We start from the raw sequence: 15,694 nt of genomic DNA, 5'->3' as shown, positions 1-15,694 counted from the left end.
GTCAACATCACTAATTGTTTATGCCTTTGTTGAATATTAGCAGAACTATAAAACCTGTTCGCTGAAGTATCTTTAGCTAATTTAAACTATGTTTATAATTGCAATGCAAAATTTGTTATAATTTTCTACTACAACATTAAAGTACATGTACATGCGATTTAGCTGATAAAACATTCTGATTGGGCTGTCATGTTCGCCTCTTTAAAAAAAAACAAAAAAAAAAAACATGATGTTCCATTGCTTTTTCAGTCAACCAAATGGATTTCATTGATTAAGGTACGTTTCAATTAGTGTACGATTAGAATATTTAAATTCTACTTTCGTTTTCATTTCACTATTACAAAACTTTACTTTTTTGTAATAAAATAATTTAATTTTAGATTTAACATATATATACAGACCGAACGTAATATTTCTAATTGCTATTTACATCAACAGTCTGTGCAAATAGGATATTTGACATAATTTTTAACCTCAAATTATTCATAACTTCACGCACCTGCCATCACTTAATCTACGTTAAAGCACGTATGGATTTTTAAAAAAGTTCAATTCCGAAAAAAATCCAAACAATATTTTCTTTATTCTTTTTGAAAAAAATAATTCTTCTTAGATATCAATTAAGTTATGTTGACAAGATGTATGATGATTTTTGCAATTCTTTTAGCAATATTCGGCAACTTTCTAATTTAATCTGTTTTTAGGAATTGGACTTTAATTTCCTAACATTTTTTTTCAAACCGGAAGTGGGTGATAACCGATACAAAATGGCTGACTTTGACCACTGAATAAACAATCACATGACATTTTCTTTATTTGCTCGCTTTAGATAGGTTTTTAATCATCAAATTCATCGAAAGATGGCTGAGTCTAGTAAGCAAATGAATGAGTTGGAAGAAGGAAACTCTGTTGAGGATGACACTGATATTTTTGATGAAATGAAAGTCGCTAGGAATGGAATCAACAAACTGCTAAACAATAACTTTGAAGATGCGTTCAAATTGTTTCAGCAACACAAGTAATTGTTTTCTCACTACCTCTTCACAAACTTTTGACTTGTGCTTACTTATTTCTCAGAACATGTGATAAAGCAAATTTATTAGTATAAGACTATAGGGCTTCCATAATTTAGCCCAAAAAATTTTGCACTTAAGGGGGGCTTTTTATTATATAGACGTAGTCCAACTAATACACTGATAAACACTTTCAGAACTAGCAGACGACAGGCTTTTCATATCAGTAGTACTTCGAGTAAAGATAACGGGTTGCGTATAAATCATATGTAAAATGGTCTGACATATGGTAGGTTTAACAGTTAATTAAAACACTTTGAAGTCCAAAGATGTGTTGAATTTTATACCGTGACGAAGCTAAGATCCAAAGCTTTCTATTGGTGTAATACATTTTAAAATCGGACATTTAATCACAACAAACTAGCAGTTTAAAAACAGGTTATTTTGTATTGTTTTAGCATAAGCGATATCGATTTTACTCGAAGATAAGGGAAGCAACTCGTATTTTTTCACTCGATACACCTCGGTTATTTACGTAGATCATATTGAAAGTGTTTATGGGTGTATTGTACTGCGCGACGAGATATTGTGCTATTTTCGTGTCTGGGCAATATCTGGCCTCTAAGCGAGATTCTGACCCAGCACGAAAATATGTCAGAATCTAGCTTTGGCACCAAAATATTTTTTGACTAATATAGATGATGGTCGCACTTCGCGTCTGAAAAGACATACAGACGCTTGGGGGTCAGATTCTGCCCCCCCCCCCCCAATGTGATACACCCCTGTAAACACTCTATAAAAACTATTTTAATATTTAAACACGAACAGGACATCTATGTCACGATAAAACTGGTTTTCAAACAATTTTTACATATATGAAAAAATACCGTTTAACATCAAGTCAACTGTTCTAAATTCATAGATTTTTATTTATCAATAAAAATTTTTTTTGGTAAAATTTGAAATATATTGCTGAGTGAGAAATTAGTAATGGAACATTGAAAATTTTTCTAACAAATCAATTTTTTATCTAAAACTGTAAAATGACCATAAAAAATAGAAATATCACATAATGATATTGTGGACTTCATTTGGTGGTGTAATTTCCCCGAGCTCTGTAACATACTGGGAAACGATGTTTACGCTGTCACATTTATTTAGCTACCTACATCTTGGAAAATCAATAAACTTGTAGGATTTATTTTGATTACATAACAAGAAAATATTTGGTATAATAAAAACTAATGCCAACCTGGAGGTATTTTTTTACCAATGTGTTAGAACTAGGAGTTATTCATTGTTCCACCTGGATTAGCCGCTTCAGCCTAGCAAATACTGCAGAGGGCCTTCTTATTATTTAACTTAGAGAAAATTCCTTTCATGCTGAAATATTAAATACAATATTTTTAATGTAGGCCTAAAGCCATATCATGTTTATAAGTTACACATTTAATTATACCCCCTACTCAAAATGGGGGGGTATAATGGATTCGCTTTGTCGCATCCGTCCGTCTGTCGGTCCGTCCGTCTCCATTTTCGTGTCCGCTCTATAAATCCTATACCAATTGAAGGATTTTCTTTAAACTTGGCTTAATTGTTCACCTCAACAAGGGGATGTGCAGAACCCATGTTGCCCATGTGTCAGGTCAAGGTCACAATTGAAGGTCAAATATCAAAGAATCAAATATTAGACAGTATGTCGTGTCCGCTCTGTAAGTCCTACACTAATTGAAAGATTTTCTTCAATCTTGGCTCAAATGTTCACCTCAACAAGGGGATGTGCAGAACCCATGTTACCCTTTTGCCGGCTTAAGGTCAAGGTCACACTTGAAGGTCAAAAATTGACTTAGAAAATGTTCTTAAATTTTAACATGTATTTGAATATTTCTGAAACTAGAAAAGGTATTTGCTTGAAACTCAAAATATATATGAAGTGTCACAATTAAGATATGCAGGTCAAGTTTCATAACTCTGTATTGCATTTTAACAAAGTTATGCCTCTTTTAACGTCTTCAAATTTACATTATTAAATCAAATATTAGACAATATGTCGTGTCCGCTCTATAATTCCTACTAATGGAAGAATTTTCTTCAACCTTTACTCAAATGTTCACCTCAACAAGGTTATGTGCAGAATCCATGTTACCTTTGTGCTGGCTAAAAGTCAAGGTCACACTTGAAGGTCAAAAGTTGACTTAGAAAATATTCTTAAATTTTAACATGTACTTGAATATTTCTGAAACTAGCACAGGTATTTGCTTGAAACTTAAAAGATATATGAGGTGTCACAAATAAGATATGCAGGTCAAGTTTCATAACTCTGTATTGCATTTTGACAAAGTTATGCCCCTTTTTAAGTCTTTGAATTTACATCAATCAATACTAGACAATATGTTATGTCCGCTCTATAAATTCTATACTAATGGAAGGATTTTCTTCAAACTTTACTCAAATGTTAACCCCAACTGGTTATATGGGCCTTAAATAAAAAAACGTGTTTTGCCCTGTTGATGATTTTTGGGTCATCTCCTACACAGTATCTGCAACATGCAATTGGCTATGAGGTGCCACATGTCATCACTGATGGCCTAAAGTTGTCTTTTGAATATACACATGATTGTAGTCTAGCCGGGAAAATCAAAGGTGTATTAAGACCATGCAACATACATGTAATGACCAGGCATCACCATGTGTTTATTGCCCCATTGTCAGAATCTTTTTCCTCTGGCGTTGACAAAATTAATACATTGGGTCTAAGACAAGGTGGCTACATATGGGTACATATACATTTAATTAACTTGGACTGCATAAGTCACTATTAATACCAATTCACTATTAAGACCACTTTGAGTTAGTCTAATCAGTGGTCCTAATAGAGAGAATTTACTGTATTTGCACTTTTGTTTACATATACTGATTTAAATTAATTCAATTGTTTTTGTTATTTTTAATTAGACTAGTTTTGAAGGGTTAAGGGAAATATTGTAAAAGGTTTTATAATATAGCTGATATATAAAGTTTCATTTCCTCAATAGGCAATGTAGGTGAAATAGCAACAGATTGCATTTTCTACAATTTAAGGTCACTCTCTAAAAGAATAAATTGTGAAGAACATTATATTTTCTGTTATCATAGTTTGCCTTAAAATTTCAGGGAAGAAAGTCCTCTTATGCATGCAGGATACAGTTTTGTTTACTTCATGGTAAATATTTCATTATAATTTTATTAAGTTCATACATAACAAAATATATGGGTATGCTCAAACATGTGCAGAGTTTAGCGATTCGTTTCTTAAGTGTCTATATAACATAATAGAAAAGAACAGAACATAAGAGAACATAAATTTATTGTGCATAAAACTATATAAATATGATACAATTTTAAATCAAATAACTAAATGATCAAGTTAATCAAGGAAAGGTAGAATCAGTCAAGTATGATAAAAACATTTTGTTAACCTTCGGACCTCAATTATGAGTTCAAAAAAAAAATCAGAACTACATGACTTGAAGCGAAATAATTTATGAAGAGTATAAAGGCTTCAGAAATCCTTTTATTCTTATTTATCAAAAGCTTTTTTTTTAATTTTCAGTGTTCTGTTACACAAGCTTCCCTACTGACACAAACCATTCTTTGCTTCTATTGCTTTTGGCATATAGTACATTTGTAATGATTTAGTATTTTGTATAGAAGTCAAAATACTACTTTGTTAACATTTTGCTACATTTACATGTATGTCTAATAATTAGATGGCATTTAAGTGTGGGCTACTTTAGGTCCACATAAGTCATATTGGTAAAATCTTTTGCCACCAGTAGCCTAATGGTTGATAAATGATATTTTCAGCAAGGGTTGATGTCATTTGAAGAGGAACAGATGGACAAGGCACTAAAGGCTTTAGAAGAGACGGAAAAGAAATGTGAAGTTAGTGATGGATTTGTCAAATCTATAAAGAAAAAGTTTGGCAAGAAGAAGAAAAAAGAGGTAAAACTATAGTAAATGATAACCAGTTACTAAAATGCAGTTGAAAAAATATTTTCAAAAAGTTTCATTTTGATTTTTCTTTGACATTTTAGTTTTGGCGTGTAATGGTCAAAGTTTATCTACTGTCAGTTAGACCGGTATGAAATCATATGACATGGTATGACATGACGCTGTAAGCATTCTTTTTGTTATGCTTTACATATATTGTGTAATAATGCACTTGACTGCGGGTTGATATGGGAGTAATCCTGAGTGTGTAAGAATACAACATTTGAGCCGCGTCATGACAAAACCAACATAATGGGTTTGCGACCAGCATGGATCCAGGCGCGCAGTCTGATCAGGAACCTTGCTGTTCGCTTACAAACCCAATTACAAGTTTTGAAGTAGAGAATCTGATTTTTGTAGTGCAGTACACATATTGTGTAATAATGCACTGGACTAGGGATTGATATGGGAGTTATCCTGAGTGTGTAAGAATACAACATTTGTTGTTGTTTTTTCACAGGGTCAGCAGATCAGTGTAGAGGAGAGAATACAGAGGCAAGTCATAGTGGGTGACTCGCTGTTGTATCAAGCCATTCTAGTCTTCACCGGACAAGATATACCCAGCTACATCAAAGGTGGTTGGCTGCTTCGTAAAGCTTGGAAAATATATGAAAAACTGTATAAAGAAGTAACCAATTTACGTGAAAATCCTAAAATGAAGAAATCCACATCAAAGGCTAGTATATCCAGTAATAGTATAACATCTGATGGACCGATTGATGACAATGACAATGAGATACCGAAGGAGGTTCTAGATCGACTACAGGGTGCTGTTAATTTCGGTTACGGAACTTTTCAGATTTGTATATCAATGATTCCACCTAAGATTATAAAGATTATAGAATTTCTAGGTTTTGAAGGTGATCGTGTACTAGGACTGGAGGCGTTAAATTATACAAGCCACTCGGACTCAATGAATGCGCCACTAGCTACTTTAGGACTATTATGGTACCATACAGTATTAAGACCATTCTTTGCATTGGATGGAGCCAATGGTTATGACGCAGGTAAAAAAAAATATTTGCTTTTTTTTAGCTGATTATTCAAAGAATAGGGAAATATTGTACTTATTCAGGTTTTTGTCATCACACTTTTGTTAAGATTTTACATGCAAGTTAGTACATGTATCTCAAAAACTATGAAAGGGAATTGGTTTAAACTTCTAACACTTTTTCTCTGTGATTATCTTACATTATTCAGATTGGCACAGGTCTCATAATGCAGAGTTACCTTTTTATGCCCATTTTTGTTCTGCCACAGAATAATAAATTCTTAAATAATCCATTGGCCTTAAAAAGGGCATTTTTTTAATAAAGAGTCTTTCAGGACATAAGCTTGTTGTTTATAGGAACGAAACAAAATACAGTGAAAGTTGAGAAAACCGGACGGCTTTCAGGCCGAGGATTTTGTCCGGTTTTCTCAGTGGTCCGGTATTCTCAATATCCCCTTCAGTTGTTCAGGATCCTATAAACCTAGCAATGACTTACAAAGGATGTTGTATATTTGCATTTTTATGATCATGAGTAAGTATATTGCTAAATGAAGAAATGATAAAACTACTTTATAATATGTTCTAATTGTGTTTGTCCCATTATTGCATATAAATACAATAACATTTTTGATTTAAACAAACAGCAGTTACCTAATAATGATAAAGTCCGATTGCACCCGCAAATGTTTACATGTACATTAGGGTAATAGATAATGATTTTACAAACATAGTTTACTTTGTTTGTTTATAATAATGCCCCAATTGTAAATATTGCCTATACCATATTTGTCAAATACAGATTTTTAAAGTAGGTCTTGGCAAAGTTTCACTGTCTTTAATTAATTTAAATTTTTCACTTATAGAGTATGAGACAGCTCTCGTCAAATTCTTTTAGGCCATGGAATAGAACTTAGCGGTGATAAATGTTGTTTCTGTTGCGTTGTCATTTTGGGAAATTAATATACAAAAGCAAACCAGTATAATAATACTCTATTTTTCATTCATACTGATTTTAACTTATCAATTCCTCGTGCATTTTGGCATTTATATAAAATGGTAACATCTATACCTTACAATAAATCAAACTGTGAAGAGACATAATTACAAATTAGACAATCATTGCTCCTTTACCGCTCAGCGTATTAGACACAACCAATTGATAAGTACACAAGGTTATTCACACCTTCGTCGTCCGGTATTGTCAGGGTAATGTCTATATAATTGACTTTGTAGTCCCCTTTCAACCGTCCGATATTCAGTTTTTACAGATTCCGGTATTGTCAAAGTTTAATACAATTGTTTAAAGAAGGGAAAATTTGGGACTGAATTATTCGTTCGGTGTTTAGAAAGTTCCGATTTTCTCAGCGTCCGGTTTTCTCAAATTTCACTGTATTTGAAATTTGAAGTGAACTTTTGAGAAATTATCTCTTGATAGACATGCTACTTGTATATAACAGGGAAATGGCTTTGTAGTTAATCACTGCAAGATGGACTGACACTTGTTGATCATTTTGAAAATGTTGATTTCTGCTGTTCTTACTATTAATTGTATTTAGTAAGAAGTATTACTACAATAATATAATCCAGATATAGCATTATTAACACTTCTTAAGAATTGACTGTAGATGTCATTTCTCCCATGTACTTAAAAATAGCACAGCAAAGAGAAAACTTTCATGCAATGAACATTAAAATGTTTGCAATGCTGACTAAGACTAAATGCTTTAATAATTTTGTTTATTTTTACATTGTTTATATGGTAGGTTGCGATGATGCTGAGAAACTCATAGAGACTAAAAATGAACAATTCCCAAACTCTTGTTTATTCCTATTCTTTCGTGGAAGAATACATCGTTTAAGGGTAAGATTTTTTTTAATGCTTTTTTTTGTGAACAATAGATATATAGAGAATAACATGCTACTGTCTTTTGATATCAATGTTATCAGGCAAGGCTGATATGGACTAGAAAGGGGCGACGCTTGCCAGTCATGTTTAACCTTTTTATGTACAGTACAATCTCTAGAAAGTAACACCATTTGGAGACCAGGAGTTTGATTGTTGCTGAGAGGTGTTGGTTGTGCTACAGTAAAGGGCCACTATATAGAGGTTTTACTGTATATTCATATGTAGTAAAATATTTTTCTTGTATGATTGAATGTTTTTTATTGACTTGCGTATTATGGTTACAGAAACAAACTGACCTGTCACTGAAGATGTACAATGAGGCATTTCAGGCAGCAGACGGCCAGAAAGAACTGGAGCTTATGTGTCAATATGAAATTGGTAAGTAGGAAAAATTTACTTTTCTTTTCCTATTAAGGATGCATTACTATGAAACATTAGTTTGTAGAACAGTTCCTACCTTGAAGTGTTTACAGCTATATTAAATGGTTTACCTATGGCAGCAGTAAAGAGCACTGGAGGTCTTCCTGCTTTCAAGCTGGAAATGTGCCATTTGACCTCTTGTGTGGATGCAAGGTTAAATGAGCCCAAACCCAAAACCATACAAAATCATGTTATTAACTTCAAACTTGATTGTCAAAATTATTGAAATTTGAGGCACTTAACTGTCATAATTATTTATAGGCTTTTAAAGCATGTTAAGATATACAAAATTAGCCTTTACTCGGAAATAGGTAGGAAAAATAGTAAATTCGGTCAATCATCAGACTTTCAAATAATCACCTTAATTATGTGTCTCCCATTCCTAACATAGTTTGAATTTTTACACTATGGAGGATGCATTGAAAAAGATTCAGTATTATATGTTATGTTACTTGTTTACAGGTTGGTGCAATATGATGAGGTTGAACTGGAGGGAGGGACTTACAGCATTCACAAGGTTTGTTTTGTGTTTTTTTTAGACAGGTCTGTGTCTGACTGACTGGAATATTTCTCTACTGTAAAATTCTACAGGTTTACTGAGAAACAATGAGAACCTCCCTAGTCATGAATTTTGATAAATTTTTGTGTTACATGTTTTTGAAATTTTAGCTATTTGGAGCATGTCCCATTATTGGACTTGCTTAAAAAAGAAAAAAATACAACCCTGTTAATCTGTAAGATGGAAGAATTATTACTTTTTAGTTTCTGCCCTCCAAGTTTGATCAAAGCAAGTATGATAATGTGTTTAATTAAAAGATATTTAGAATATAGCTAAATACCAAAAGATAGCATCATAAGTGACCTCTACAAACAAGTAAGCTTACTCCTGGCATACATTTTACGGAATAATGCTCCTTTGTTATTTTTACATGTAATTTGTTAAGTTAAATGATGACTTCAATAATTTGGTTAATTTTTAGGTTGAGGAAAGAAACAAAATGGTCCAAATGTTATTATTCATACATGGAAGGGGGTAAGATCTTCTTTGTTATATCATTGAAGTAATTTATAGATATATTTAAACAATTTTAGGAAATAGAAAATAAAACCAGTTGGTACTCGCTTAACTGTCTATACTGTATAGTTTAAGAAATATTTTTTTTGTGTATATTAAATTGATAGATTTCTGCAGACCCACAAGTTTGGATGAATATCACACTTCCCCATTCAGTTACAATAAAAAAAAATATACAAATTTTAGTCCTTATTACATGTATACCTACATGTTTTGTTAATATGTATACTTAACACAGGGGAAGGTTCAAGAGATCTGAAGGGTTATTTAACTTATGTACTCTGTTCTGTATGAATTGCAAGGTACTTGACACTTATAGCTCAAGGATGAGTCATATTTTCTTCCGTTATATGCTCTTCAAATAAATTGTCAAAAAGTCACTTACCATGTTAAAACACTAACTTAAAATATGTACATTGTATAAATATGTACATTGTATATTATTAGTTATAAAACTTCTTAGCTCATCTGAACATTATGGTACTGTAAGTACAGGATACAGAAGCACTTGTTAGGTAATTGCCTGTCAGTAAAGGTCTGAAATAAAGATTAATCTGGTACCACTTTACCCAGAGAAAGCAAACAAACTGGCAGATTTTTGACTTCTTAGCACCAGCAATTCTTTGATGGGAGCATACCTTTTGCCTAGCTTTTGACAGATTGATGGTTTTACTCAGGTACACCCTCTTACCTGTAACAATGTATTAAGGGGCACCTGAGGACTAAGTTCCTCCAATATAGCTTGAAAATAGCCGCATGACTTAAACAGGCCAATGTCAACTTAAATTCATAAAATAAAAATGAAAACAATTCTACATATTATACAGTCAGATTAACAAAATATTCCTTCAATTTTTCAGAAGTTTAATTTCTTTTATATTTGGAATTTTTAGCTCACCTGTCACAAAGTGACAGGGTGAGCTTTTGTGATCGCTTTTCGTCCGGCGTCCGTCGTCCGTAAACTTTTACTTTAAATGACATCTCCTCATAAACCGCTAGGCCAATTTCATCCAAACTTCACAGGAATGTTCCTTTGGTGGTCACCTTTAAAAATTATTCAAAGAATTTAATTCCATGCAGAACTCTGGTTGCCATGGCAACCAAAAGAAAAAACTTTAAATATCTTCTTTTAAAAAACCCTAAGAGCTAGAGCTTAGATATTTGGCATGAAACATCTTCTAGTGAGTGTCTACCAAGTTTGTTCAAATAAAAGCCCTGGGGTCAAAATTGGCCCCGCCCCAGGGGGTCATTGATTTTTCCTATATGCATATAGTATAAACTTAAAAAATCTTCTTTGAAAAAACCCAAATAGCTAGTGTTTAGATATTAAGCATGAAACATCTTCTAGTGAGTGTCTACAAAGTTTGTTCAAATAAAAGACCTGGGGTCAAAATTGGCCCCGCCCCGGGGGTCATTGATTTTCCTTATATGTGTATAGCAAAAACTTAAAATCTTCTTTGAAAAAACCCAAATAGCTAGAGTTTAGATATTTGGCATGATACATCTTCTAGTGAGTGTCTACAAAGTTTGTTCAAATAAAAGCCCTGGGGTCAAAACTGGCCCCGTCCCAGGGGTGTCATTGTTTTTAACTATAATTGTATAGTAAAAACTTAAAAAAATCTTCTTTTAAAAAGCCCAATGAGCTAGAGCTTAGATGTTTAGCATGAAACATCTTCTTTTGGGTGTCTACCAAGTTTGTTCAAATAAAAGCCCTGGGGTCAAAATTGGCCCCACCAATGGGGGTCATTGATTTTCCCTGAATGCATATAGTAAAAACTTTAAAAATCTTCTTTTAAAGAACTCAAAGAGCTAGAGCTAAGATATTTAGCATGAAACATGTTGTAATGGGTGTCTACCAAGTTTGTTCAAATAAAAGCCCTGGGGTCAAAATTGGCCCCGCCCCGGGGGTCATTGATTTTCCTTATATGTGTATAGCAAAAACTTAAAAATTCTTCTTTGAAAAAACCCAAATAGCTAGTGTTTAGATATTAAGCATGAAACATCTTCTAGTGAGTGTCTACAAAGTTTGTTCAAATAAAAGACCTGGGGTCAAAATTGGCCCCGCCCCGGGGGTCATTGATTTTCCATATATGTGTATAGCAAAAACTTAAAATCTTCTTTGAAAAAACCCAAATAGCTAGAGTTTAGATTATTAAGCATGAAACATCTTGTAGTAAGTGTCTACAAAGTTTGTTCAAATAAAAGCCCTGGGGTCAAAACTTGCCCCGCCCCAGGGGTGTCATTGTTTTTAACTATATGTGTATAATAAAAACTTAAAAAAAATCTTCTTTTAAAAAGCCCAATGAGCTAGAGCTTAGATGTTTAGCATGAAACATCATCTTATGGGTTGTGGGGGTGGGGGGGGCTATATACAGGTGAGCGACCTCAGGGCCATCATGGCCCTCTTGTTAAATTTGTACATGCCATATGTGTAGAGTCAAATTGGCCTGCCTACTGAAACCCCTTACAATAACAATTGACAAGGACAAGTAGTTTTTGACCAAACTTCACAGGAATGATCCTCTACAAAAGTTAAATGCTGGTAAATGGTTCTAGTGTGGTGCACAAATAGGTCACAAGAGCTAAAATAGACTTAAAATGAAATCTTAAAAAAGCCTTCTACTCAAGAACTACAATGCCTAGAACTTAGATATTTGACATGTAGCATTTCCTAGTGGAATTTTACAAATACCTCTACGAATATTTTATAAATCATTCAGTTGGAATGAAAAATGTCATGCCCAATTTGTACTTACTTATTCATTGGAAAATTGTAACCTTTCCCGACAATGGATTTAAAGTGAGCCATCCATGGTCATAATGACCCTAGGGTAGTTGGTCAGGTGATGATTTCACACATGCTTCACGCTGTATCAGAAATTTAACATTATTCTTAAAGATACTTTACTAGTAACTTTGTCAAGATGTTTATTAAAACTACATGTAATTTGTATAATGGCATATTGTTTTGCTTTTACAGTGTGCCTTGGAGGTATGGGGGATATCAAGGGGGCGTTTGATTTATTTAAAGAGGTTCCAGGTCTGTTGAAGAAAAAGAACAACCAGATAGAGGCGTATGTATCCCGACGAGCAGAGAAAATGAAAAAGAGCCCACCTACTCAGGAATATTGTAGATTACTAACATTAGAACTCATCTTTTTATGGCACGCTTTACCCACCCTAACTGTAGAGGAACTGAGGCCCTACCTCGATGGTATGATGAATCATTATTGTAACTTTTATCTATTATGAAATTGTACTTATGCCTAAACTTGTTGTCAGGGGTACAAATTAAGTGATTTTACCACTTACTTTCCAAAGAAACCACCTACATATATAGCTGTTTAAAATGTGCTTAACAATTTGTTACTATGTTAGTAATAAGGTAGAATTTGTCTGATAAAAATATGCATTCTGTCATTATAAAGGCTTAAAAAGAAAATATGTCTTTAAAAAAACCTTCAAAATGCTAATGCCCAGAGATGTAATAATTGCAATGTAGTGTCACTTTATGGTCCTCTACTAAAGTTGTATAAATCACTCCACTTGCTTCAAAATTTTCCAATTCATGGGGTAATATAGTTTACGTAGAGCTATAAAGGAAACACATTTAAGTCTTTGTGTGAAATTTTAATGATCAGAGCATAGATATTTGGCAGCATTTCAGTACAGACATGTACAAATATTTTGGTAACAAATGACACACTGAAAGTGACTTAATCACTGAATTTTTTCATTGAAGAATTGTGATGAATTTTCTAGCAATGTTTCTCAAGCGAGTAATCCATGGCTATCATGACAATCTAAACCAGCTGATGTAGCATGTTATTTGTTCACGAACTCCATAATCAAGCACTTCATACAAATAAAATAATACATGTATAACTGACATATAGAAATTGATACTTACTCATGTGAAGTTATTGCCACTCAATTGTATTCCCTCAAATGAAGAAATTAGTATTCACTCAGAAATTGGTTATTAGTACTTATTACATAAAAAAAGAAACTAGATCTCAGTAAGAATGTTTTGTTGTTTCAGTATGTGATATGCAGACAGACCATAAAGTGTTCCATTTAAGAAGTCTTCTAGAAGGTGCAATATACAACCAATTAGGTGAAGATGAGATGGCATTACAGGTACTGTATACATATATCGAGAGTAGCATGTTTAGTAGCAACTATTTATTATGTAACACGTAAAAACTGTCAAAATTACAAAATTATCTACTTTAAAATAGAAAATTTTGTAAAAAAAAAGAAAAAAAAGGGCATTTTCGTTCAAAGAAATAATTCTTGAAAACAAATTCCTCCGCCCCTGAAACTTAATTAGAATTTGTAAATTGCGGCCATTTTTTCTTTCGCCTCGAGATTATTTCCTTTGATAATAGATACAACAGATTGAAATAAGATAAAATTCTTACCTTAAATATCGATTGAAAAATATCCCTATGAATCACATAAACTTTATTGCACTTTTTTTGACCTGTCAAATTCAAAAGTTCACCATAATTTCAGTTTCAATCAAAGTCAAATCAGCAATCAACCACAAGCTTCACAATCATGTGTCTAATTTTCTGACTGAAACGATTTGCTCACTTATTCAATTACAATCTGGCAAACAAAAGTAAACATTTACAAGCTCTTAAACCTTCAAGAAAATCATATAGCCTGTTTGATATGTTTATAATATGATGCGAACATTGATGATGTCATTTGCGAAATAAATTATGACGTCAGTGATTATGATTTCAGTGTCTAGATGAATCTATAGCTCGCCATTCCGGTATGAAAGATGATTTACATGTACCACCATTTGCTTTGTTTGAAATGGCATCTATACACATGAAGAAACCCGAGGTATGTATTTATACTGTCTGTTAATTATCAGTCTTATTATTTTTTAAATGTGTTATATCTGATGCTGTAGCCTAGCTCAAAGAAATAGAATTAGGAAAAATGAATTGTTTTGTTCATTAGCTTTGAAAATAAGATATGCTGTATGGACATTTTACCCTAAATATATATAGCTGTTTTATGTTGTCCGGTGAAATATTCTGGGAAGTACATGTATGTATAAACACATGAAGTTACTGGATTCTCATTCCTTGAACCTCCTAATTTAACAATACCTTTAAGCTGCGTGAAAGCTACAAGCGTGAAAAAAAGGTCAAAATTAGTTTCAGCCATAAAAAAAGTTGTAAAATTGTATAGATAAGAGTTCAATTTATTTTTCTATTACAGGGATTCCCTAAAGCCAAAGCTTTGTTAGCAGAAATTAAGGTTTGTAGTTACTGTTTTCAAACTTTTAAACCATGAAATTATATAACTTTACATTACCCTTCCTTTATGAACATATGTGTAGAATCTAGACCCCTGACTTATAGGTGGTTAGCCTTACAAATGAGTAAATATAGTAATTATCAAGAAATATGTTCCATGAGAATATGTTCTTAAAAGGAAGCTCCAGGTAACATGGAATAGTTTATGATATTTGGAGTGAATTCAACCTCAGTACAAAATGAAAGAAAAATCAACAATAGTTTTTAGCTGATAAAAGAGCATTGTCTCTTTAGATGTTATGCTTAACTAACAATTTAGTGGTATTTAGCCTGAGTTATGTGAATTTGAAAATCTAGGATATTAAGTATTATTTGATATGTTGAGTAAACACTGGTAAACAGATAGGCAAGAAAAGCTATTTGTCTCTCAGCGCTGAGTCAGAAACCATGTGGAATTAGTAGTCCGTCACTTGTAGAGAAGGGGCATCTGTGGCCGAGTGGTTAAGGTTGTTGACTTCAAACCACTTGCCCCTCACCGCTGTGGGTTAGAATCCCGACAGGGACTTGGATTCTTTCATGTGAGGAAGCTATCCAGCTAGCTTACGGAACGTCGGTGGTTCTACTCAGGTGCCTGTTCGTGCCTGAAATAATGCACGGAGGGGCACCTGAGGTCTTCCTCCACCAGTAAAGCTGGAACGTTGCGATATGACCTATACTGTGTCGATATGAGGTAAAACCCAATCAAACAAACAAACAAATTTGTAGAGAATTGGTAATTACTCTGGTTAGTGATCCAGGAAATCTGGTTTGATGGATTGATTACAAAGTTAAATTGGGGTAAAAACCAGACAAGCAGTATATACTTGTTTATCCTCAATCTGTGTCTGTAATTTTTTTGCTTGTCTATTTTAAAGAAAAAGTTGAGCTATTATAATTGCTGCTGCGTCATTGGCATCATGAGTGATTTTAATATGA

At 33.2% G+C, this 15,694-nt stretch overlaps 1 protein-coding gene across 1 annotated transcript; it reads left to right on the top strand.

The window, feature by feature from the left end:
* Positions 1–726: 726 nt before the first annotated feature.
* On the top strand, positions 727–15,473 carry LOC132754806 (tetratricopeptide repeat protein 39C-like). Its single transcript, XM_060745517.1, has 12 exons — positions 727–1,018; positions 4,167–4,215; positions 4,860–4,997; positions 5,506–6,052; positions 7,800–7,897; positions 8,227–8,320; positions 8,825–8,879; positions 9,343–9,395; positions 12,418–12,651; positions 13,480–13,577; positions 14,193–14,297; positions 14,682–15,473. The coding sequence occupies exons 1-12, from the start codon at positions 861–863 to the stop codon at positions 14,754–14,756; spliced, it is 1,704 nt and encodes a 567-aa protein (XP_060601500.1). The 5' UTR covers positions 727–860; the 3' UTR covers positions 14,757–15,473.
* The last annotated feature ends 221 nt before the right edge of the window (positions 15,474–15,694 follow it).

The sequence above is a fragment of the Ruditapes philippinarum genome, unplaced genomic scaffold (genome assembly GCF_026571515.1).
Source record: "Ruditapes philippinarum isolate M1 unplaced genomic scaffold, ASM2657151v2 ctg2077_1_1_1_1, whole genome shotgun sequence".
NCBI lineage: Eukaryota > Metazoa > Mollusca > Bivalvia > Venerida > Veneridae > Ruditapes > Ruditapes philippinarum.
Note: the sequence above shows the minus strand (reverse complement) of the source record. Positions and strands in the feature narration are given on the sequence as shown.

What these genes read in the sequence shown, in the direction of transcription:
- LOC132754806 (XM_060745517.1), top strand. Translation starts at nt 861, where the DNA reads ATGGCTGAGTCTAGTAAGCAAATGAATGAGTTGGAAGAAGGAAACTCT. An exon ending in TATGTGTCAATATGAAATTG is followed by an intron (nt 8,321 to 8,824) that starts GTAAGTAGGAAA and finishes ACTTGTTTACAG; the next exon opens with GTTGGTGCAATATGATGAGG. An exon ending in TTATTCATACATGGAAGGGG is followed by an intron (nt 9,396 to 12,417) that starts GTAAGATCTTCT and finishes TTGCTTTTACAG; the next exon opens with TGTGCCTTGGAGGTATGGGG.